General features: G+C 27.6%; 1 protein-coding gene across 1 annotated transcript in view; it reads left to right on the top strand.

The window, feature by feature from the left end:
* LOC122535516 (dynein beta chain, ciliary-like) overlaps window positions 1-23,093 on the top strand; it is a 93,545-nt gene that overhangs the window by 66,873 nt on the left and 3,579 nt on the right. The window contains exons 41-53 of the mRNA XM_043667113.1: window positions 1,068-1,255; window positions 3,009-3,178; window positions 4,602-4,822; window positions 5,577-5,853; window positions 7,039-7,314; window positions 8,692-9,097; window positions 11,352-11,668; window positions 12,757-12,889; window positions 14,131-14,412; window positions 15,826-16,032; window positions 16,327-16,528; window positions 17,138-17,269; window positions 18,172-18,347. Of these exons, the coding sequence (XP_043523048.1) occupies window positions 1,068-1,255; window positions 3,009-3,178; window positions 4,602-4,822; window positions 5,577-5,853; window positions 7,039-7,314; window positions 8,692-9,097; window positions 11,352-11,668; window positions 12,757-12,889; window positions 14,131-14,412; window positions 15,826-16,032; window positions 16,327-16,528; window positions 17,138-17,269; window positions 18,172-18,347 (2,987 nt within the window). The remainder of the gene's footprint in view (window positions 1-1,067; window positions 1,256-3,008; window positions 3,179-4,601; window positions 4,823-5,576; window positions 5,854-7,038; window positions 7,315-8,691; window positions 9,098-11,351; window positions 11,669-12,756; window positions 12,890-14,130; window positions 14,413-15,825; window positions 16,033-16,326; window positions 16,529-17,137; window positions 17,270-18,171; window positions 18,348-23,093) is intronic.

Here is a 23,093-nt window from a genome sequence, read left to right as displayed (position 1 = left end):
TGAAGAATTTTCTATTTTATGATAAAATAAAATTAAACAAATGAAACTTATAAAGAATATTAAGTGGAAAGCAAAATTCTCAATAATAAAAATATTCACACTAAAGCTACCGATATCTAAAGCATAAACTCTAATATTTCCACCAGAGATATTGAAATCGAAGAAACAGAAAAACTTTATACTACAATAAAATGTGCAAGCTTTTATTTATATATTTTAAATTTCCATTTTAAATCAATAAAATCTCTAAAAATATACCTTCTTACATCTATAAAATTTCTAACAAGAATTATAAATTGATCATTTTGATTACTTTGATAGTTTTAATGTTAGGTATACTATCAATACAGTAAAAAGCACAAAATAAACACATCTTCTGTTTTGACAATTCTTAAAATCGTTTCTACATATTAAATATTAAAATCGTCAATACAAATTGAAAAATTGAATTTTTTACTCTATCAATCATTCGTATTACAATATCTTTATATTTGGTATGTTTTTTATAAGTTCTTATAAAAATTCAAAGAATTCATGTGAAGAATTTATGTGACACTTTTGTTATTTATCTTTACGGAATATATTAATAAAATATAATTAGAAAATTTTATTTAAAATTAATTGTGCTATAGAAATTAATTCGATATTTCTAAATTTAACAAATCATTGTTCATTTTGTCATAGTTCTTATGGTATATCTAATAAACACTATTAATATTTATATAATCTCATATTACAATCTTTATAATTTCGTATTTATATTCCTAATTAAATCCACGTAAAAAAAAGAAAACAAATGTGAATGATTTTTATACAAATTTTATGAAGCAACAGATATACATTTATTAATTTATTTATAATTTATTAATATAATTAATATAATTTATTAATAATTTATTTATGAAGCAACAGCTCTTTATGAATGAATCAATATGAAACTTGGAAATGCAGAAAATTAATAGTAGAAAAAACGTTTGCTAATTGAATAGAATTTCACTAAGTATCTAACTATTCGTTTATGCTAATGTATTTAATTAGAAGCAACAATAATTATATCACACTTTCAGATTTTGACCCAGAAGTTATTTACTCAAAATCGCATGCTGCTGCAGGTCTTTGCAGCTGGGTGAGAAATATAATGGTTTTTCATTACATTAATGAAACAGTAAAACCATTGAGAGTTGCACTAACACAAGCAAATATGGAACTGAAAGCTGCTATGGATCACTTGAATGCTTTGAGAACGCGATTAGCAGTAAGTTAATGTTCATTTTATTACACATGTCACAATATATATGTTATAGTATATATTTTCTAAAAAGCACATAATGCCAGTAAATATGTATAATACACATGTCACAATATATATGTTATAGTATATATTTTCTAAAAAGCACATAATGCCAGTAAATATGTATAATGTATATGTATTTGTCACTTTTGTACTAGAATTTAAAATAATGATATTATACTCCTATATTATTATTATATTGTAATATATATATGTATAAGAAATTATGCACAATATTAATGCAAATTATATATTATACAATATGTAGCATATATATAATATAATAATAATAATAATATATTACATTATACCTATTATAATTATTATATTATACATATTATTATTAGAAAGTACAATTAAAATATTTAATTATATTTGGGACTCAAATTATGTTAATTTGGACAAACGGTAAAATTAATCTATAAAAAAAAAGAAAGAATGTTCAAAAAAAAAAAAATGATTCTGAAATGATAAATATAATTGTTCTAAATTTTAATATTAATATTCATTCAGCTCGATGAATCAAGCTAAAAATGGACGCGCGCTTGTATTTGAGGCGGATAGCGACCATGTGATGAGATATTGTGAGTTGTTAGGATTCCGATAGAAAATCGGAGATCGCGATAAATGGACTATATATTTTATAATTAATTGTTGTACGAATCATACTGGCTTATAATTAACTAATTTCTAATGACTATTTTACGTCTTAGTAGCGGCACTAACAGTAATAGCAGAAATAGCAGTGATAGCTGAAATATGGCAGTATAGCAAAAAGATTGACTATAGCCTGAGTTGTGTTGACGCACTGTATTGTATTTAATGACGCACTATTTGAATTTAACGACGCACGGACACTCACAGTGATTATAATGATTAACGCATTCTTGATTTGATAATGCACTCTTGAGTAATGCAATGTTGAATTTACTAACGCACTAACTTCCCCGCTGACGGGGGCCCAAAGTGATGGCGAGTACGGGCCTACCACTTTGAGTCTCGAGCCGTTTGATTGCCTTAATGTAATTCCTCTAAAAACGTTGAAATTATTAAATATCGATAGGATGATCGATGCCAACGTTTTTAGAGGACATCAAACCGGCACGCGGTCAATGGCCAGGAAAAAAACAAGCTATCACGTTACAGTAGCCGCGATAGAACGTGGTAGAAATTAGAACTTCTTGTCAGCATAAAAAACGGGCGAGCCATTGCCCTTATCTAAAAATAGAATAATAAATTATGTGAGCAAGAAGTTTCACGTTTTTCGTATGAATAATTTTAATAACTAGAATTATGGAAAATATTACCCGAACAAATATTATATAGAACGTATGTTCTATATCTAAAAGTGTTCTTTACGTAATATATTAATAAATATATTAAATGATATAATATATTATTATATAATTTTCATCAATATTCAGCAATTTCTTTTATCACTTTTCCGAATTTGTAATGTTACCGATGATAAGAACTAAGTATTTTTTTAAATCATGATCTCTAATATCTCTAATATTTCTAATATCTGCATAGAAAGATATATAATTTTCCAATAGATAAATACGCGAATGTCTTGTAATTATCATTTCATATTTCAAGAAGAAATATACATATATATCTGTACATATAGACATACATACGTATATATATACCTGTATCTAAAATAATTATTATTCATCTCAATAAATTACTCTTTTTCTTTCTCTTACACTTCTAGGAATTGCAAAAAGTGCTCGACATTTTAGGAGGAAGAATGAATGCAGCACTAGCTGAGAAACAAAAATGTCAGGATGAAGCTGATGCTACTGCTACAACAATTGATCTTGCAAATAGATTAGTAAATGGTTTAGCGTCTGAAAAAATTCGATGGACTGAGGAAGTAAAAATGTTAGTTTTTATTATTTCTTATTTCGTATCTTCTAATTCTCTTATAAAAATATGTTTAATTAATGCAAAACTAGTTACTCTTACGATTAACGATACCATTGTAATATATCTCGATCACTACAGCGTAATTTCACTTTTGGTATGATGGAGATTCATGTAAAAAACTTTCCGTAAAATTGACTTAAAAATGAAAGTCAGAAAGTCGAATTGTTCTTTGCTTGTGTCACGGTGGTAGGAGGAGATTACTTCAAACGAAAATATTGATTGAGACGCCAGCACTGAACGTTCATCACTCAACGTCAAGAAATGTATTTCTGACGAAGGAATGCGCGATTGTTCCACTGCAGCGATCGGGGCTTGTCCACGATTGGTGATTTGTTATAAAAATTAAAGTATCAACCGTGCAATACTGGATATTAAAATACTGTGAGATTCGACAAGATAGAAAAATAAAGAGTTCTACAAGAGAGACATTTCATAGCTCAACTGACTTCTTTAAACTTGATTCTTTAAACTCTTATCTAGGGTATTATCTTGGGAGCCTTTTCAAAAGAGAACAGATAACTTTGGTCGTGATACTTGCATTGTATTCCACTTACCGCGAGAACCAATTTTGCGAAAAAAACCATCGATCGAAAATGATACATTCTCCAGAAAAACGATAATGAATTTCCAATAATTCATATAAGTTTGTTTATAAATTATTTTTTCGCCTGATACTGCTAAAATAGCTGTATCATGTCACTGATATCTTGCCGCTCATCGATAATAACAAGTCAATCTATTACTGATAATATACAGGGTGTTATAAAAATTTTATTATTGAAATATTAATATGTGTGATCACCTTGATCCTAACAATATGTAGCTATTCTAAATATTAGTTCACTGAAATCGATAATTAAATGTATTATCTTAAAATTTCTATATATACAAAGTATCCACTTTTTTTGTGGATACACAAATGTTTTAATTTTGATTTTTTAGTGGTACTTATGAAAAGATTAAACTTTAGAGCTAAAAATATGGTAAATACATATGAAGTTTTCACATAAAACTATACCTATACACTTTTAAGAGATAAAAGATCAAAAGATTAAAAAACTAATACATGTAGAAATTAATCGAGTAAACTATTTTGCTAGTAATTTTTTAATGAACATTTGTCAACTGTGGGCCTTACAGAATTACATTATGATATGTGTTATCTTTGATAACACATTAAAAAATTATTGAAAATAGAGAGTAATATCTTTTTGTAAATGTGTACGTGTACCAATATTTAAATAGACATCTATTTATCGACGCAAGCATTGAAAAGACAAGACAAAATTTAAAGAATGTCTATTATCGATAGAAAATAAATTCGTCATTTCCTACACTATCAATGCAAGTACATATTTTAATGAATTTAAATTTCCAGGTTGATAAATTCGTGTGTGACAGTACCAGGTGATGTGCTTATTGTAACAGCATTTTTATCATACATGGGATGTTTCACTCGAAAATATAGATCCGACTTAATGTACGAAAATTGGCTACCGTTTTTAGAGGGCTTGGAATTAAAAATACCAAGGACTCCTGATTTAGATATTCTATCTTTATTGACAGACGATGCACAAATTGCACAATGGAACAATGAAGGTGAATACATTTTAATACAGGATGGTTCAATAAAAATTAGCAATTAAATATCTTCGTTATTTTTGGAGATATGAAAACATTTTGTTGACGAAAGTTATAATATAGAAGCTATATTGAAATAACAGCTGTATTGTAGCAATAACAATTGCTTTGTTGTTAGAAAGATTTCAGAAACTCTATTTTTTTAAATAGAACCATATATTTTTTTGTCCATTAAGCAGCTTGACGCCTTCTCTATTAAAAAAATATTAATCTGTATACATTGAAAAATTATTTATTATTATTAATTATCATTATATTATTAAAAATTATTCATTAATTAATTATTATTCATAGTGAATATTTTGTTTCTTGATATTTCTTTCTGTCTTTAACTACTTAGCTCATTCCATTTATGTGAAACAAGGTATTTTAATAGTCACTATTATTAAACTATAATTCAGTCGATTAACTCTTAATATTATGTAAATTATTTTCAAATTTCCAATGATTTTTTCCATTTTCATTTATAATAATTTAAGAAATTAATCCAAATCCTAGTAAAATTAAAACATAAATTTCAAGATGATCAAAAAATCAAAATAAATATTGATATAAAATTGGATTTCCCCCTCCAAAAAGATTAAGTTTCGATCAAATAATATTATTATAATTATATTACATACAAAAATTAAAAAGTTTCAAATTCATATATTGAATACCAACCGTGTTTTAATAGTTACTCAATATAACTGACAATTAAACATTCTTTAAGGTTTACCAACAGACAGAATGTCCTCAGAAAATGCAACAATTTTAATGAATTCAACAAGATGGCCTCTAATGATAGATCCACAATTACAAGGAATAAAATGGATAAAAAATCGATATGGCGAAGAATTGCAAGTGCTGAGGCTTACTCAACCAAATTATTTGCATTTGATTGAAATTTCCATCGCTAATGGTGGGATTGTTTTAATTGAAAATATTATGGAAACTATTGACCCAGTCTTAGATCCTGTTATAAAAAGAGATTTAATAAAAAAAGGGAAGTGAGTATATAAGGTTGATTCAATAATTATTTACAAGTGTAAAATTTATTAGAATAACAACAGATTTGCAACAACATTATCCTTTATCCAAACTTTTATTTTACAAATATCTCAATGTCCAATTGTTATATTATTGCAATAAACTATCCAGTGATAGTATATCCGTAGTATATGATAAACATCAGTGTAGTTACTAGCAGACAATCTTGTTGGATAATACAACATTCAAATACATCTCAGTCGAAATAGGTAATTTTACCTTTTTGCCAGATAGCAGCTTTTTATAATGCAGCAATTCACGGTCAGTATAGCAAACAAAATTTCGTTAAATAAACTTACAATAGCACGATCGAAGTTTTTACTCAAAGCGACATTTTTGCCCATTATTCTTGTAACTCACAATTTTGCTCGACGAAGATGTGTTTTTTAAGATAATTGAAAAATATTAGTTTGGATAAAAAAGGTTCTATAGTTCTCTTGCTTGTTAATGCACCTAATCCATCTTTGTACAAGCTTTCTACACGTTCAGAAAAAAATGTTTTTATTGAGAAGCAAAGCATAAATATACCGTTTCCTTTAATTTTTTGCGACCAGTTTTGGGTCGCAATGAATTGAGAAAGAACATTGTTTTCGTATTGTGTACGAGAGCTTTTGTATTTTCTATAGATTTGCAGATTAACCATTGAATACATACCAATTCATATTACAAAAATAAAATAACACGTTACTCTTTCTCAACGCAAATATAAAATAGTCCGATCATTATTATCATATATTATATCATAATAAAAAAGAAAAAAAGAACTAAAACCTATAAGTGTGATGAAGATCGATCGATGTTGATACATAAACATTTGATACTACAGCCAATATATCACTACATTGCGGATAATTATTAAATCACCCTCACATATTATTGTTGCAACGTGATTCATATTAAAAGAATTAAAGAATCAATTAAATTTATGTACCATTTACTTGAGAAAATAAATAATACCGATTTATTTAATCTATAAATTATAAATTTACACTTAAATTACCATTAAAAAATCTTTAATTGAAAATTAAAAAGAATATATGTATATTGTTTTTTTTTTTAATAATCTAAAATATGTTTTAAATGTGACAATTTACACTTTGAAACCCAATAGAATTCTAATAGCATTTGGAATATTTATTTTAAAGGGCGATAAAAATTTGGGATAAAGAAGTAGATTACGATCCTCATTTTCGGCTGATTATACAAACGAAATTAGCTAATCCTCATTATAAGCCTGAAATACAAGCCCAAACCACTCTCATCAACTTTACCGTAACAAAAGATGGTTTGGAGGAACAACTTCTAGGAGACGTTGTAAAAGCCGAAAGACCTGATTTAGAATCGAAAAAAGCCGAATTAACTACTCAACAAAATACCTTTAAAATTACCTTGAAAAAATTGGAAGATGATCTTCTGCATAGGTACATGATTTATATTTTGTTTCATACTAATTTTGTTAATAAAGATAATATCAAATACTATTTTCTAAATTTGCAAATTACATTTTCATTTCCTTTGCTTATTATGTTGAAAATTTTTAAAATATAAATTTCTACAATATATTGAATGTTATCATATATTGAATTTTAATTATATACATTGAATAGAACATTTGATGAAAAATTTCCAATATTTTAAACTCTTATAAGAAAACTCTTATTAAGAAAAATTGTATAACAAATCATAGAAAAATCATTGTAGGATAAAGAATTTAGTCTTTAAAATAATAGATTTAGTAGTGAAATAACATTTTCAGGAAAAAAGTTTGCAAAATTTTCGTGAAAAAAAGTATTTTTACTTTTCCTTTTCAAAATAATATAGAAACATCTTTGAAAAAACGAACTCAATAGTGTAAAAGACACTTCACGTTTTAAATAGCCCAATTATAATAGATTATTCTAGACTTTTTTCTTACAAAGTTATAACAGTTTAAAATATCGACAATTTTTCATTGATTAATATTGTTCTTAATCTAAAATAGAAAATAATATTAAATGCTATTGCTCGTTAAATTTTCAAACATAGTTATCAAATATAACATAATTATCAAATATAAATATACATAATTAAATATAATTTCTTCTTAGCATGTTTTATCATATAACATAATGATTTATTTATTTGTCCTAATTTATACCCATCGTTACTTTATTCATCTAAATATTTATTTAAAATATATTTATCAAAATCAATAATTCTCATTAGTAACAAAATTTACAAATTTACTTTATTAAATAGAGCAATGTTTATATTATATTGTATTGTATAGATATAAATATATTACAAATTTTATATACAAATGTAAAATTATTTGATATATTTAATAATATTTTAATAAGTGGACTACGAATTTTTATATATTTATAGGAAATTTTAAAGTACATAAAGCACAGAATGCACGTAGTATAAAGTAACATATAAAATATCAAAATTGTAGTACTTTTTATAACATTTGTTACATAAAAATTCAAATTCTATTTTTAAAGATATGAATTTACATAAAAGTTCGCAGCATATATATTTTTGATGTATATTAATATTTTCAATTTACTAATTCATATAATAATCTTATATTATATTGTATAGTATTATTGATATTATGTTATTATAATTATATTGGTGAAATATATTATAAATGAACTAAATTATATAACTATATATTGATGAAATCTTCAACAATCAAATTAAACTCTTTCTCATTGTGTTTTCTTTGTATCTAATATTCTCTGTACCTAATAAATCTCAATTGTTTTGTATCATTTAAACATCGCAATGCAACAGTCTGTTCTTTTTCAAAGATTATCGGCCGCTGGACCAGACATTTTAAGCGATGTCGATCTGGTAATCAATCTCGAAACCACAAAGAAAACTGCCGCGGAAATAGAGATAAAAGTAGCTGAAGCTAGAGTGACTGCAGTAAAGATAGACGAAGCTCGAGAAATTTATCGTTCTGTCGCGGCACGGGCCAGCCTTTTATACTTTGTTTTGAACGATTTGAACAAGATAAATATGCTTTATCAATTTTCTCTGAAAGCTTTCAGCGTTGTCTTCCAGAACGCAATTAAATTTGCAGAAGCTTCGGAGAATATAACGAAACGTGTAGCTGTATTAATCGATAGCATCACCTATCTAGTTTTCATTTATACAAGCAGAGGATTATTTAAAGCTGATAAATTAACTTTTCTCTGCCAAATGACTATTCAGGTAAATCAATTCTGTATTAATAATAGAAAACGGACTTTTATGCAAGTATAATATGTCGAAATACATATAACATAAATGCCGAACGATTTGCAATAAAATTTATTTGTCACAGTATGTTGCAATAATTTTTTTATTTATATTATAATTATAAAAATTTTCTTTTATCTAAATTGTAATTATAAAAATACAATATACTCCTTGTTAAAATTAATTTATATACTTTATATACTAATATTTTATATACTACAATAATTTATATATTAAAAACAATGCCTTTATGTTATATAACATTTCCGTTATATGAATTTATGCTTGCCAGTATTTTTGGAAATATTATTAATTTTAGACAGTACGATAAAAGGATTGTATGTTTATGATATACGTTGTTTTAAAATTGATAATTAACTTGAAAAAAATGGAAATTGAAAATATGATAAAATATTACAAGAAGCTTTGTATTATAAAAATTTTAGCATTATTATAATACGTTAGCATAAAATCTTAGCATTATTATAATACATTAGCATAATTATAAAATTCTAGCATTAATATAATACGTTATAAATACATATCTATGCAGAACATATGCAATATGCAAAATATATAAAATAAAAATTATGTATTTAGAATTCAAATGATAAAACAAATTTTTAACTTTATCTATTTTTATGCAAAATTCATATTTTTATGTACGAAAACGAAAATTTCGTAATCATTTTTTATGCATTTCCTTAACTTCAACAATCGCTTGAGATAGATAGACCCTATGAGTTTCTTTGCAATATCGTATTAAATTTTTATCCATTCTTCAAGAAATACGATTTTTAAATCATTTTCATTCGATATTTTTCTCTTTCTGATCTTCAACTCCAAAATATCCTGAAAATTTTTAATCGGATTGATATTCAATGATTGAGATAGAACAATAGGTTTAGATACGTTATACAAGAGCTATTTTTTTCTTTTTTTTCTTTTGGCGTTATATTTGGAATCGTTGTCTTGTTGGAAATAATGTCTTTTTTCCATGCTTAATTGAATTCTACTCTCGAATAAATTATCTTGCAACAAATGTACTTCTCAGCTTTCAATATACCATCGATAAACTTTCTTGATCAATTGCAAGTACTGATTGGCTGTGAACGTAGAGTTACCGCATCGCGATGAAGCAATACAGGATGTCTATAAAATCTCTTTACAATTTCAGAAATTTATTACAAAGGCAAATGAAAAGACAGATAAGTAGAAATTATTACAAAATGGGACGTATATATTTAATTTTTTTTTTTTGCCTCATTTAATACACTTCTATATGGACACCATTAGTTGCACGAAGCACATCGAGACGGTATTCGATTTCTTACACAATCGATGTTTTCCTCAGATGTTCTTGGTCGTCCACTCCTCCTTTTATCGAACACTGTCCCTGTTTTCATAAATTTCTTGTATCATGCACGAATTGATAGACGTGTAGCGACCTATAGTCCCTCAAGTACGAGTTTGTACAAACCGCAATGGCTGTGCGCCTAGCAATCTTCGACGTTAAGCAGAGTGCAGAACACTGCTAGGATGGGTGACCGACCGTCCAGCCTAGCGAGTAGTTATAACAACAAGCGTCTGGGCTAAAAGATCGCTGCCATCAGAATCCCACTAATGAGTCTAGGCAGTGACTCTGAGACGAAATGCATTATCTTCAACTGTTTCACCTTCTTCATCAACACTACGCCCTTCAGACCTGACGGTGGATATCTTCCATATTTAAGTTTGAAGATTCGTTGAACGTTGAGTCTGCAGATCCAATTTGGTTTCAATAAACCATGATACACACTGTGCTCTTCTCTTGAGGAGTAGCCATTTTGTAAGAGGATCATTTAACAGAGTATCTTATTCATCAATAGGGTACCTGAAATACAATGTGATAAAAACTCTGATAACCACTAAGTACATAGAACAAATCTAATGAAGATATTTCATTAATTGCTTTTATAATAAATTTTGGAGATTGTAAAGAGACTTTACGGACACCCTGTATTATTTTATGCGGACTATTACATTATTTTATTTCAGACGATAGATTACTATTTGCGGTAATTTGAACGCAATGCTTTTTAGATACGAAAGGAAACGCGGTTTATCGGAAACCGCTCGTCTGCACTGATTGTGAGCTTTAAACGAATATAAAAATCAATATCATGTTTTCGTTTGCGTTTTTATTGCCACATAAATTATGTATGTCAAATAGATTCATTTATTTCAGATTTTTATGGAAACGCATGAGATCACACAATCGGAACTTGATTTCCTATTGCGATTCCCATACATTTCCGACTTAGTCAGTCCTGTGGACTTTTTAACAGACGTCGGTTGGGGCGGCATCAAATATCTAAGCCAAATAGAAGATTTTCAGAATCTGGAGAAAGATATAGAGGGTGCTGCGAAACGGTGGAAAAAATTTGTTGAATCAGAAACGCCGGAACGAGAAACTTTCCCACAGGATTGGAAAAATAAAACTGCTCTGCAGAGATTATGCATTATGAGATGTCTTAGACTGGATCGTATGACTTATGCGATTAGGTTTGTGTCTTTATTTTCGTAATAACATTTTTAACATCTTATGTTCAGAATTTGTTTCATTTTTCGATCATTTCAATTTTTGAAAATTTTGTATCAGTTTTTTCTCATTTTAATTTCTTTTATTAATTTCTTTTATAAATTACGATAATTAAATGTACTGTTATAAATGTTTGGACAGTTTTTAATTATTGCAAATATGTAAAATTTACACAAATTTAATATACAGGATATCCCGAAATTAAATGCTAAAATTTCGAAAGCGCCATTTTTTTGATAAATTAAAGAGAGATCCTATAGAAATTTGTTCGTTTTGTTCGTTTGGAGAAAATTGTGAAAAGAGAAACAAAGAGTAAAATTTTTTTATTTATATGGCTTTGTTTTCAAAAAAATCAAATTTGGAAAATATATTTGACTGAACTAAATAAAAATGAATAACTAACAGATTGTTCTATGTAGAAAAATAAGTCAGAAAAGTAAAATAAAATTTTTTCATTTAAAACTTCATTTTCAAGAAAATAGATTTTAAATATGTTTCATTAAAAATTGCCTTAGTATACGTGTAGTTGGTAAATATTCAAATTTAATTTTCTCGAAAGTCTCGAACAAAAAAATTTTATTTTATACTTCTTTCTTATTTTTTCACAAAGAATCACTTCTCATCGATTATATTTTTATTTATTACTATTTGATAGTTGTGTTTTTATTTCTAAAACACAATTAATTGTAGTAAAAAATAAAAATCCCATTTATATATTCCTAAGAAAAATTTAAAAAAATACGCTCCATTCTTTACTTATTTGCATCATAACGTGTATATTATTTACGTTGTGCATATTTTTGTTGTTTACATCATAGAAATTTTTTCTATATCTAAAAAATTTGCAAAAAACTATTATTCAACTCTTTGTTATTTTAACATAATGAGCGAAAAGAAAATATTTTGTAGTATTCTTTGTAACATCTTTAAGTATTTAATTAATCATTTAATATAATTAATAATAATAAAAAAAAAGAATTTTAGTATAGACTTGAAAATATCTTCTTTATCCCAGATTATTTAAAATACTTTGTTTTATAAATATATTTAGATGCTTCGTCGAAGAAAAGCTTGGTTCAAAATTCATTGAGTCGAGATCTCCACCTTTTCATAAATCCTTCGAAGAAACGAGTTCGATCACGCCTGTATTTTTCATCCTCTCCCCCGGTGTTGATCCTCTAAAAGTAACTTATTCAAGCATTTTTTTGACACAGATGAATAAATTTATTTTTAGAAATAGGTTCGGAACTAATTTCTAAATTTCTCGAAACTTGAATCGGAAATTTTATAAGGTTTTCGAAAATCTCGAAATTCTCGAAACTTAAAGTGTTGATTTCATTTTGTAAGAGAAAGAACTGCGATTAACATTTTTATATAAATTTTTATTGATCACAGTTAAACGAAATATAAACAAAAACATAACAACATACAAAAATATCTAATTCAAATTCTTGTTTAAGAACATTAACTTTTTTTAGAGCTAATCTATTTTTCTTTTTTTTTTATTGTCTATAATGCTAAATGTACTGAAAAATTTTTCAGAGTATTGATGTGGTAGTGTAATAAGATATTTTTTTGATAAGTTTCTTTATATTTAAGTACTTTTACATTATTATTACATTACATTACTTTTACATTATTACTTCAGAATTACAATTGATCGCAAATCTATTTATATCCTTAAAAACAGAAACCGAAACATCTCGCATCAAATATTCGAGGTATACATGAATCAAACAATTTTTATTCACGTTGCATATGATTTTTTATTTATTAATTTTATTCATCAAATTTTCGAAATTCGAAATTTTTTTGAATTTCGCTATTTAAAATCTATTCTTTGCAGTTTATTAATAATGAATAAATTCAACAAAATTATTATTACAGACAATTATTATAAAAATTAGACTACGAATTTTTATGCAAATTCAGATTTTTCGCAATTATTAAAATTGAGCTTAAGTAAAGACTTATTTTATCCACTAAATATTATAGTGAATTTTTTAGACATTTTATACGGAAGGTCTCATTTTAATTCACACAATTATCATCGCAACTATTCATTATTCAAAAAAATATTTGAAATAAGACTTTACATTAACATTAATATTTTATTGTTGACTTTGAACTCACTTCCATTTTCTCAACTGGAATCAATTTTTTATAAACATATATTCTCTATAAAAAAAACATATACATATACTTATAGTTATTTTTATTTGAAGAAATACAACTATAATACTTTCCTACTTTCCTACTTTCTAAATTTTCATATTGCTTCATATTTATCATAATCTGTAATTGAAATGTCAAAATTAATATTCATTAATTTATTATTAATTTAAAATATTGAATTACGTAATCTAATGTATCTAATAAGTTATACAAATACTATAAGACAATAATGACAACGATTAAAATTCAGGATGTAGAAAAATTGGGAAAGCAGTTGGGTTTCACTTTCGAAGGAAGAAATTTCCATAATGTGTCATTGGGCCAAGGTCAAGAATCCGTGGCCGAAGAAGCTATAGAACTTTCAGCGAACGAAGGTCACTGGGTAATTTTGCAAAATGTCCATCTAGTCAGAAAATGGTTACCCACGTTAGAAAAAAAAATGGAACAATGCGCGGAGAATCCACATGATGATTACCGATTATTCATCAGTGCTGAGCCTACTCCTGATCCTCACGAGTCAATAATACCTCAGGTAGTAACCGCAGAAAATCATGTAATTTCAGTTTAATTGGCTTATGCCAGAAATATTTAATTTTTAATTATATTCTCATTGCTATTTGTATTTAACTTCTAACTAAATATCACTGGACATAAAAATTAAGACATTACTTAATTTTGGAATTTTTAACTTTATTGAATTTTATCAAATTAAATAATCTCTATCACAGAGACAAAACGCAATATTTTTTTTAATACGATACAAATTACTATAATCATTTATAACTTCATGATATTACATATGGGTTAAATTCAGTTCTTATTACACACATTGAAATTGCTATTTTGGTTGTAACATCAGAACAAAAAGAAATTGATTTAGGCTAATTGTAAGCAGGTCCAAAATTTTAAATGCATTACGACTAACAAGTACGCATGTAAAGCATCAAGTTAGGCAACATTGTAGAATTACAACATTTAAGAAGTCATTAGCTTTCTTGTAAATGATGTAATATAGTTTTACATTGTGCGTACCACTTTTATGGGAAATCTTCCCATCAATTCAATTACGGTTGCTACATATGTGAATCATAGAAATACTTGATGTTTTCAAGGTTATAATTAAGCTTTTAAACAATATTCATATGTAGTGAGACATACTATAAAAACAACTTTATAATAAACAAATGCTGTAACAAACTTTTTCTTATTAAATCAAAACACTTACAATCAACGAATATGTTACTACAAACATGCCACTTCTTCCTCTTTCTTCTCTTTTTTATAAATTTTTTTAGAAATTTACATTTATTTGTGCAATGAATAAAATTTAAATATAATTAATAACATAATTAAATTATATAATTTAAATAAAGAGTTAAGTAATTAATTAAATATTAATTATATTAAATATAATATAATTAATTACATATATTTGTATGTATATATTATATATATTTCAAATTAAGGATATATGCACTATCTATATATATGTATGTTCCTATAATGAACTAATCTTATAACGAATGTATAAAAATTAATTAGTTCGTTATAGGATGCGCCACTGTACTTTTTATTTTATTTATAGTAAAGTTTAATACCATTTATTTTTCATTTAAGATTTTTCATATATCTTTTATCATATAAATGTTATAAACACGGCAGATAACAATTTTTTATGTTTGCAATATTTTTCATTAAGGTGACCTTTAATTTTTTTATACAGAATAGTGAATCGTACAACTTTGTCCTGTGTCATTTTTTCCTCTTGTTTACCATTTCCGAGAAAAACGCTGGACAAGAATAACGTGAACACTCTGTATATAACTCAATTATTAAACTTCTATATTTCTATTTCTATATGATAATTCTATATGATAATTTGTTCAGAATGAAATTAAATATAATTGTTGATAAGAAATTAAAATTAATTACTGTATGTACACAGGGTATACTAGAATCAGCCATAAAGATCACAAATGAACCACCATCGGGAATCCAAGCGAATATCCACAAAGCGTTAGATAACTTCACTCAGGAAACTCTAGAATCCTGCAGTAAGGAAACCGAATTCAAAGCTATATTGTTTGCGCTCTGTTATTATCATGCTGTAGTTGCAGAACGTAGAAAATTTGGGGCGCAAGGATGGAATAGGGTAAGTGACATAAGAGCCTTGATCCTTGTATTGTATCTTATTGTATATTAAATTTATTTATCTAAAGTATTATATATATAATATATTATTAATTAAGTATTATATATATATAATTTATAAGTATTATATATTAAGTATTATATAATAATAAAATAAAATGATATATTATTTATTTATTTAACAAAACAGTTTTGTTTTGGAGAAAAGTGTTTATCACTTAAACTGTTGTTAACTGCTTTTCCAACTTTATACATCCTGTGTATAAATTAAAATAACTATTTCATTTGAAATCAGTCCTATCCATTCAACTTCGGTGATTTGACTATCAGCGTTTCCGTACTATTTAATTATTTGGAAAATAGTATCAAAGTACCTTGGGAAGATCTTCGTTATTTGTTTGGAGAAATAATGTACGGAGGTCACATAACAGATGATTGGGATAGAAGACTCTGCAGGACATATTTAACAGAATATTTAAAACCTGAATTAGTTGAAGGTATGTAAATAACAAATAATATAAAAGTATATTCACAAGTATGTTCTCATTAAATTCAGTTTATTAAATCTGTCTTTAAACATTGTTTTTTTTATAAAACATTTTGATTGTTTTTTTATAAAGCAACTTTGTATTTGTAAATTGAAGCATCACTTGGAAAAAGGATGTATCTGCCGAAATCGAATTTCAAAAGATTCAAAGTTGAAATTTTGTTTTATTTATAATATCGCGATATTGATGTAAAAATTGTTACTGTACAAACTTCAGTTTTAATACAGAATAAAGTGGAGACAACTTTATTTTACTTTTAATAAAAAATAACTGAGGTATAAAAATGATTTTAAGCGTCTTTTTTCGGCACTATACTACACATTAGAAGTAATTAAGTAAAGATAACTAAAGAAAATAAAATTTTTATAAAATCTTTTACATATCCATTTTCAAAAACATTCAGTTATGTGTCTATTGAAATTTTATTTGAAATTTTCAATTCATTTTTCGACATTGTCGATAGTTTCAATAGTTTATGCGATAGAATGAGATTAAAAGAAATTGTAATAATTTTTATACAAACAGTTCAAATAAAAACAATTTGCATTTTTTGTGTAGGTGAATTATATCTTGCACCAGACTTTTTGGTGCCACCAAATAGTGATTATGATGCATATCATCAATACGTTGATAACTACTTACCTGCTGAAAGTCCTGTTCTTTACGGGCTTCATCCTAATGCAGAAATTGGTAAATATATATAATATTTTATATAGAATACATATAATCATAATACAGATAAAAATAATACAATATTATGTCATATATGATAATATGATAATATATAATATTATAATATTAATAATAATAATATAATAATGTTATTATATTAATAACATGGAAATAAATCGCTATTATAAACAAACTACGAATGTTTAGACAAGTTTTAATCTTTATAAATACAATAACAAAAATAGAATGTATTTTTACATATTATATTTAAGCAAATAAAAAAATATTCTTTTTCTTGCAAAGTATTAAAATATTCTTTCTCTATTAAAAATTATAAAAATTCAAGTCTTCAAAAACATTGAAAAATTCTTTTAATGACTGAATCCATCACGGTCTTGAAGGTTTCTTAAAAAGGAAATATTCATTAAATATTCATTGAAACTTGCTATACGAACTTTTTTTTAATCATTTTATTGAATGTTGAATATTGGAGTTAAATGACAAAAATTCGAGGAATCTTAACATTTCGTCATTTGACCCTAATGTTTCAAGTTCAATAAGATGGTGAAAAAAAATCGCACAGCGAATTGTAAAGTGAAAATTTCAATTTTCAAGATTATAGTAGATCAAGTCATGAAAAAACTTTTTAATGTTTTTAGAAATATTCGAATTTTTACAACATTCAAGAATAAAAGTGCTTTTACTTTCCCATCCGCTACATGATGTAAAAATATGTTTGAAAAAAAACAAATTTAAGGCAATCAAAGAAGCTTCACACTTTAAAATGAGACCAGATAGATTGTTATAACAGTTTAAAATATCGACAATTTTCGTTATGTATTCAATTATATTTCTTACTATGATATAATGACAATTCCTGAAACTGATACATAAAACAATTTATTTTATACATTTATTAGGATTCTTAACACAGACTGTAGAAAATTTATTCAAAACATTACTGGGTATGCTAACAAGAACTGCTAGCGATACAACAATTGGAGAAATTTCAACAGAAGACAAAATAAGGGGATTGATAGAAGATTTATTGGACAAGTTACCAGAAGACTTTAATATGCAAGAACTTTACACCAAGGTATTCACCCTAATTCTATAAGTGAGGAACAGGAAGTATAGGAATTAACAAACTTATTAGAAAATAGAGAAATTTTAAAGTTTTATTCAGAACTGGTAAAATATTATTTTAAATAATGATAATTAATAATAAAATTATATGTATATTTAATAATAATAAATATATATATATATAATTTTAATATAATATATTATATATAATAATATAATTATTATTAAATATTATATATATTTAATAATAATAAAATGATAATTAATAATAAAATTAAGATTAAATAGATCTATATTATTTTAAATCAAGCGCATAACTGTAAGAATAAGCTACATTTAGGTTTCATTTCAAATTCATACCGCGTAAAATGAAATCGTAAAAAAAGTTAGTGGAAAATGAAAAAAATAATATTTTTTTAAGAAATCAAAATTTTATTCGTCTTCTCTCTCTCTATAATTATTGTAAAATATATTATAGTATAATAAAGTTCGGTTTCCTTTTAATGGAATAACATTAGCATCGTTCGAAAGTCGTCTTCTTTGTTTCTGTTTCATGCCAATTGCAATTACGTTATTTTTATGTTTTTCTTTAGTAACTCTTTATAGTAAGTCATATAATTTCAAATTACTTCAAAATTGTGCAGATTGTCCAACATTAGGATACAATGAAGTAATGTTGTAACTTACCAGCTAATTCTTTCTTCAATTAAACTTGAAGTGATTTTGAGATCAATTAAACTTAAAATGAAAAATCTTTATTAACATTATTTAATTAATTTTTAATGTTAATTTTAATATAATGTAATTTAATTTTACTGTAATATTAATTTTAATTGTAAAAGAAACCGTACAGTTATGAATAGAATGTGTAAAAAATACCGTACCGTGTAAGATGTATTTTATTTGTTACAATAAGTTTCTTACAAGAAAACAGTATTTTTCCTGAAATATTTTATTTATTTTAATTTATTTTACTTTTTTTTTTAAATCAGTTATTTAATGTCGCATCAACTTCGTAGATTATTAGCGACATCAGAAGGAGGGATTTTTCATATATTGTTATAGATCTTGATGAGCTTCAGATATTGTATCAGACTTAATGATGATCCACTGTCCATTAGATTATCTTTTAGGGTGGACTTGACTCTGAGTTGTTTTCTTTACGGTAGATATACTTCACATTGTAATATGAGATGGTCTATTGTTAGTATCGTCTTGCACCGTTCGCAGAGTGGTTAGTCATCATTGGTAAGTTTGTATGTTATTTTTGTATGTCCGATTATTATTCTAGATATTATGACTTGATCACGTCTTTTTAGAGTAGGTGGTATTACATTTTTGTAAAAGTCATTTTTGATGGTTAGCAGTCGCGGTTTTACTAGGGTTTTTTATTCGTTATTCCAATGGTATTTGATTTTTTTCTTTAGGTGGACAAGTAGAGAATCGAGTGGTAGGTTTGTGTTGTGGTAGAGGAGTGTCGAATTTGCTGCTTCCTTAGCAGCTTTGTCCGCTCTCTCGTTCATTTCAATTCCTGTGTGGGATGGAATCCATATTACTGTAATTGAGTTATTGTTTTTTAATGATTCGATATAGGCGCTTTGGCATTCGTGGATGGTTGTATTGTTTGTTCATTGGTTTAGAACTGAGGCGATAGCATTTGTGGAGTCACTGAAGATGGCGAATTTTCTATTGTGGTATTTAGATGTGGTTTCGAGGGCATGTTTTAATGCGTTAAGTTCGGCGGTCAGGATGGAGCTTGACTTTATAAAAGTCAGTGGTTGAATGTTCGAAGACTATCGAGTAACCGGTGTCGTTTTGGGTTTTTGAGCCATCTGTATAGATATATTTATGGTTTTGGTATCGCTGGGATAGCTCCCAGAACAGGGATTTAAATGTGTTAGAGTTGGTTTGTCATGTTTGCGTAAATCGGTGTCGGTTGTGATTATAGGGACAGTCCACGGCTGGAAACTAGGTATATTTCTTGGGGTTGCCAAGATGACTTTAGTGTTGAGACCGTGTTCATATTTTGAAATTCTATTGTAGAATGGGAGTGCGGTTTTCTTCATCGGGTGTGTGGTGGTAGTTGCGTTCTATCAAAAGGTGTTTAAGAATACTTACTATATTTTACTTGTTTCAAATATTCAACTGGAAATAATGATATACATTCAATATTTCTTAATGTTTCGTTATATACATATTAGTAATAAATTAATGTATTAAAACTATGATTAATATGTTTGTTTGTGAACAAACGAAAATAAGCACATACTGTGTTGGAATAGAAAGTGAATCCGATTTATATCATGTGTGACATAGATGTCTGTATAGTATAATCATCTAAAATACATAGAATATATTGATAAATTGTAATGCTTAGAGTAAAGAAGGTGTAGACATACAAGAAAGTGCTAGTGTAAACATTCCAGTGATCTTATGATCTTCACGACTTATGCAATGCAACAGAAAAAATTTGTAATTATTTGAAAGAAATATCGATGGTCTTGACAATTTCGAGAAAAATAATCTTTGAAAAAAAAAGAATCCTGCAGAAAGTCTGCAGGATTAACGTCATTCAAATTACGTATAAAACATTTTTTACTTCCTCACAATTAAAAATATTTGGAGATAATATTATAAATGAAACACCCTAAACACACTATGTCTTCGACAGCATATTCAAGTCATTGAAATTAATGCATACTTGATGAAATAAAAGAGAATAGACGACGTTGGAATCAAATACCTGTTAAAAATATACAACTGTATATGGACCCAACAAACATTTCCAGACGCGTGGAGAAAAGCGATCATAATACCGATTCCCAAGACAAACACATACCGGAAAATTACAGACCAATAGCCCTAACCAACTGCCTATGCAAAATCTTAGAGAAAATCGTCAACAAACGATTAAGATGGCAACTAGAATCCAATAATATGCTCACACCCAACAAATATGGATTTAGACAATATCGATCAACCACAGACATCCTAATAAACATTGAAACAAGCATAAGTGAAGCGTTCCTAAACAATGAACACCTCATTAAAGTATGCCTGGACATCGAAAAAGCATACGACACGATACAAAAAACCAAAATCATAAACACCCTGATCTCGTGGGGAATCAAAGAAAACATGCTCGCTTTCATTAAAAACTTTCTAAAAAACAGATACATCCAAGTTAGAACCAATGGACACCTCTCCAATCCAACCATAATACAAAACGGAGTATCACAAGGATCGGCAATCAGCGCCACCCTATTTCTTATAGGCATCAACGACATAACCAGAGGCATAAAACCTCCGGTCCAAGGTAACCTGTTCGCAGACGACCTTACCCTCACTTGCAGTGGTAAAAACATTAACACGATAATCGGGCTAATACAAACAAGCCTGAACGAGCTAACCAGATGGTCAAAAAATTCAGGTCTCAACTTTTCCCCCCAAAAAACTAAATTTATAGTCTTCTCAAAAAGACGAAAATTGCTCCAAAATATACCGAAACTATATATGGAAAAGGTCGAGATAGATAGAGTCAACAGCATAAAGCTTCTCGGACTTACTTTTGACCAAAAACTGACATGGCTCCCCCACTTAAAAGCCCTCAAACAGGTATGCTCCCAACGTATCAACATCATAAAGGCCCTTGCCCACTACAGCTGGGAGCAGACCAAGAAATTCTCTTAAAAACATACCAAGCACTAATAAGAAGCAAGCTGAACTATGGATCAATAGTATACAATTCAGCCAAACCTAACATAATCAAAATAATAGAACCCATTCAAAACTCAGCACTCAGACTAGCCACAGGAAGCTACCGCACAAGCCCAAACCAGCATATTAGTTGAAGCCAAGGAGATGCCCCTCGAACAGAGAAGAAAATTACTAAGCCTAAGATACGCTATAAAAATAGCGTCAACACCGAACAACCCAACATACAACAACACCTTTGCCGACAGACTAATAAACCACCACAACAGAAACTCAAGACTACCGGAACCATTCCGTACAAGACTAAAAAAATATCCGAATACAACTTCGACACCTATTATCGAAAATCACTTCAACACCTATTATCGAACGCAAACATGGACATTAAAAACATGGACAGAAACAAACACCGACCTGGCTATCCAAAAAAAAAAAAAAATGAAAAAAACAACATAGAACACAAACAGGATTTCCAGAAACTAAACAGCAAGAACTACCACAAGATATATACAGACGCCTCCAAAACTAAACACGGAATAGGATTCGCAATAGTCACGGAAAACTCCACCAAAAAACAACGACTTTCCAAACACACATCCAAACACACATCCATCCATGATCGCTGAAGCATACGCGATACTTGAAGCACTACGGCACATCCATGGAAACAACTACCAATCAACGGTAATCTATACAGATTCGTTGACTGCAATAAATGCGACAACAAACATCAATAACAACAAAAAGAACGAAGTCATACAAATGATCCAGGAAACCTATACCGAACTTACTGATGACCACAAACATATAATAATCACCTGGATCCCGTCACACCAGGGAATCGAAGGAAATGAACAAGCCGACTCCTTAGCCAAAGAATCAACAAAAGAAACCAACATCCCAATCCCACACCAAGACCTTCTAGCTTCAACGACCAAAGCGGAAAGAGAAGAATGCAACAGAATTTGGACTACGACAAATAGAACCAAAATACATGACATAGCACACCATTTCTATCAAAAAATACCAAATAACAATCTAA

The sequence above is a fragment of the Frieseomelitta varia genome, unplaced genomic scaffold, assembly GCF_011392965.1.
Source record: "Frieseomelitta varia isolate USP_RPSP 00005682 unplaced genomic scaffold, Fvar_1.2 scaffold_731, whole genome shotgun sequence".
Lineage (NCBI taxonomy): Eukaryota > Metazoa > Arthropoda > Insecta > Hymenoptera > Apidae > Frieseomelitta > Frieseomelitta varia.
This window is presented reverse-complemented; position numbering and strand designations above follow the sequence as displayed.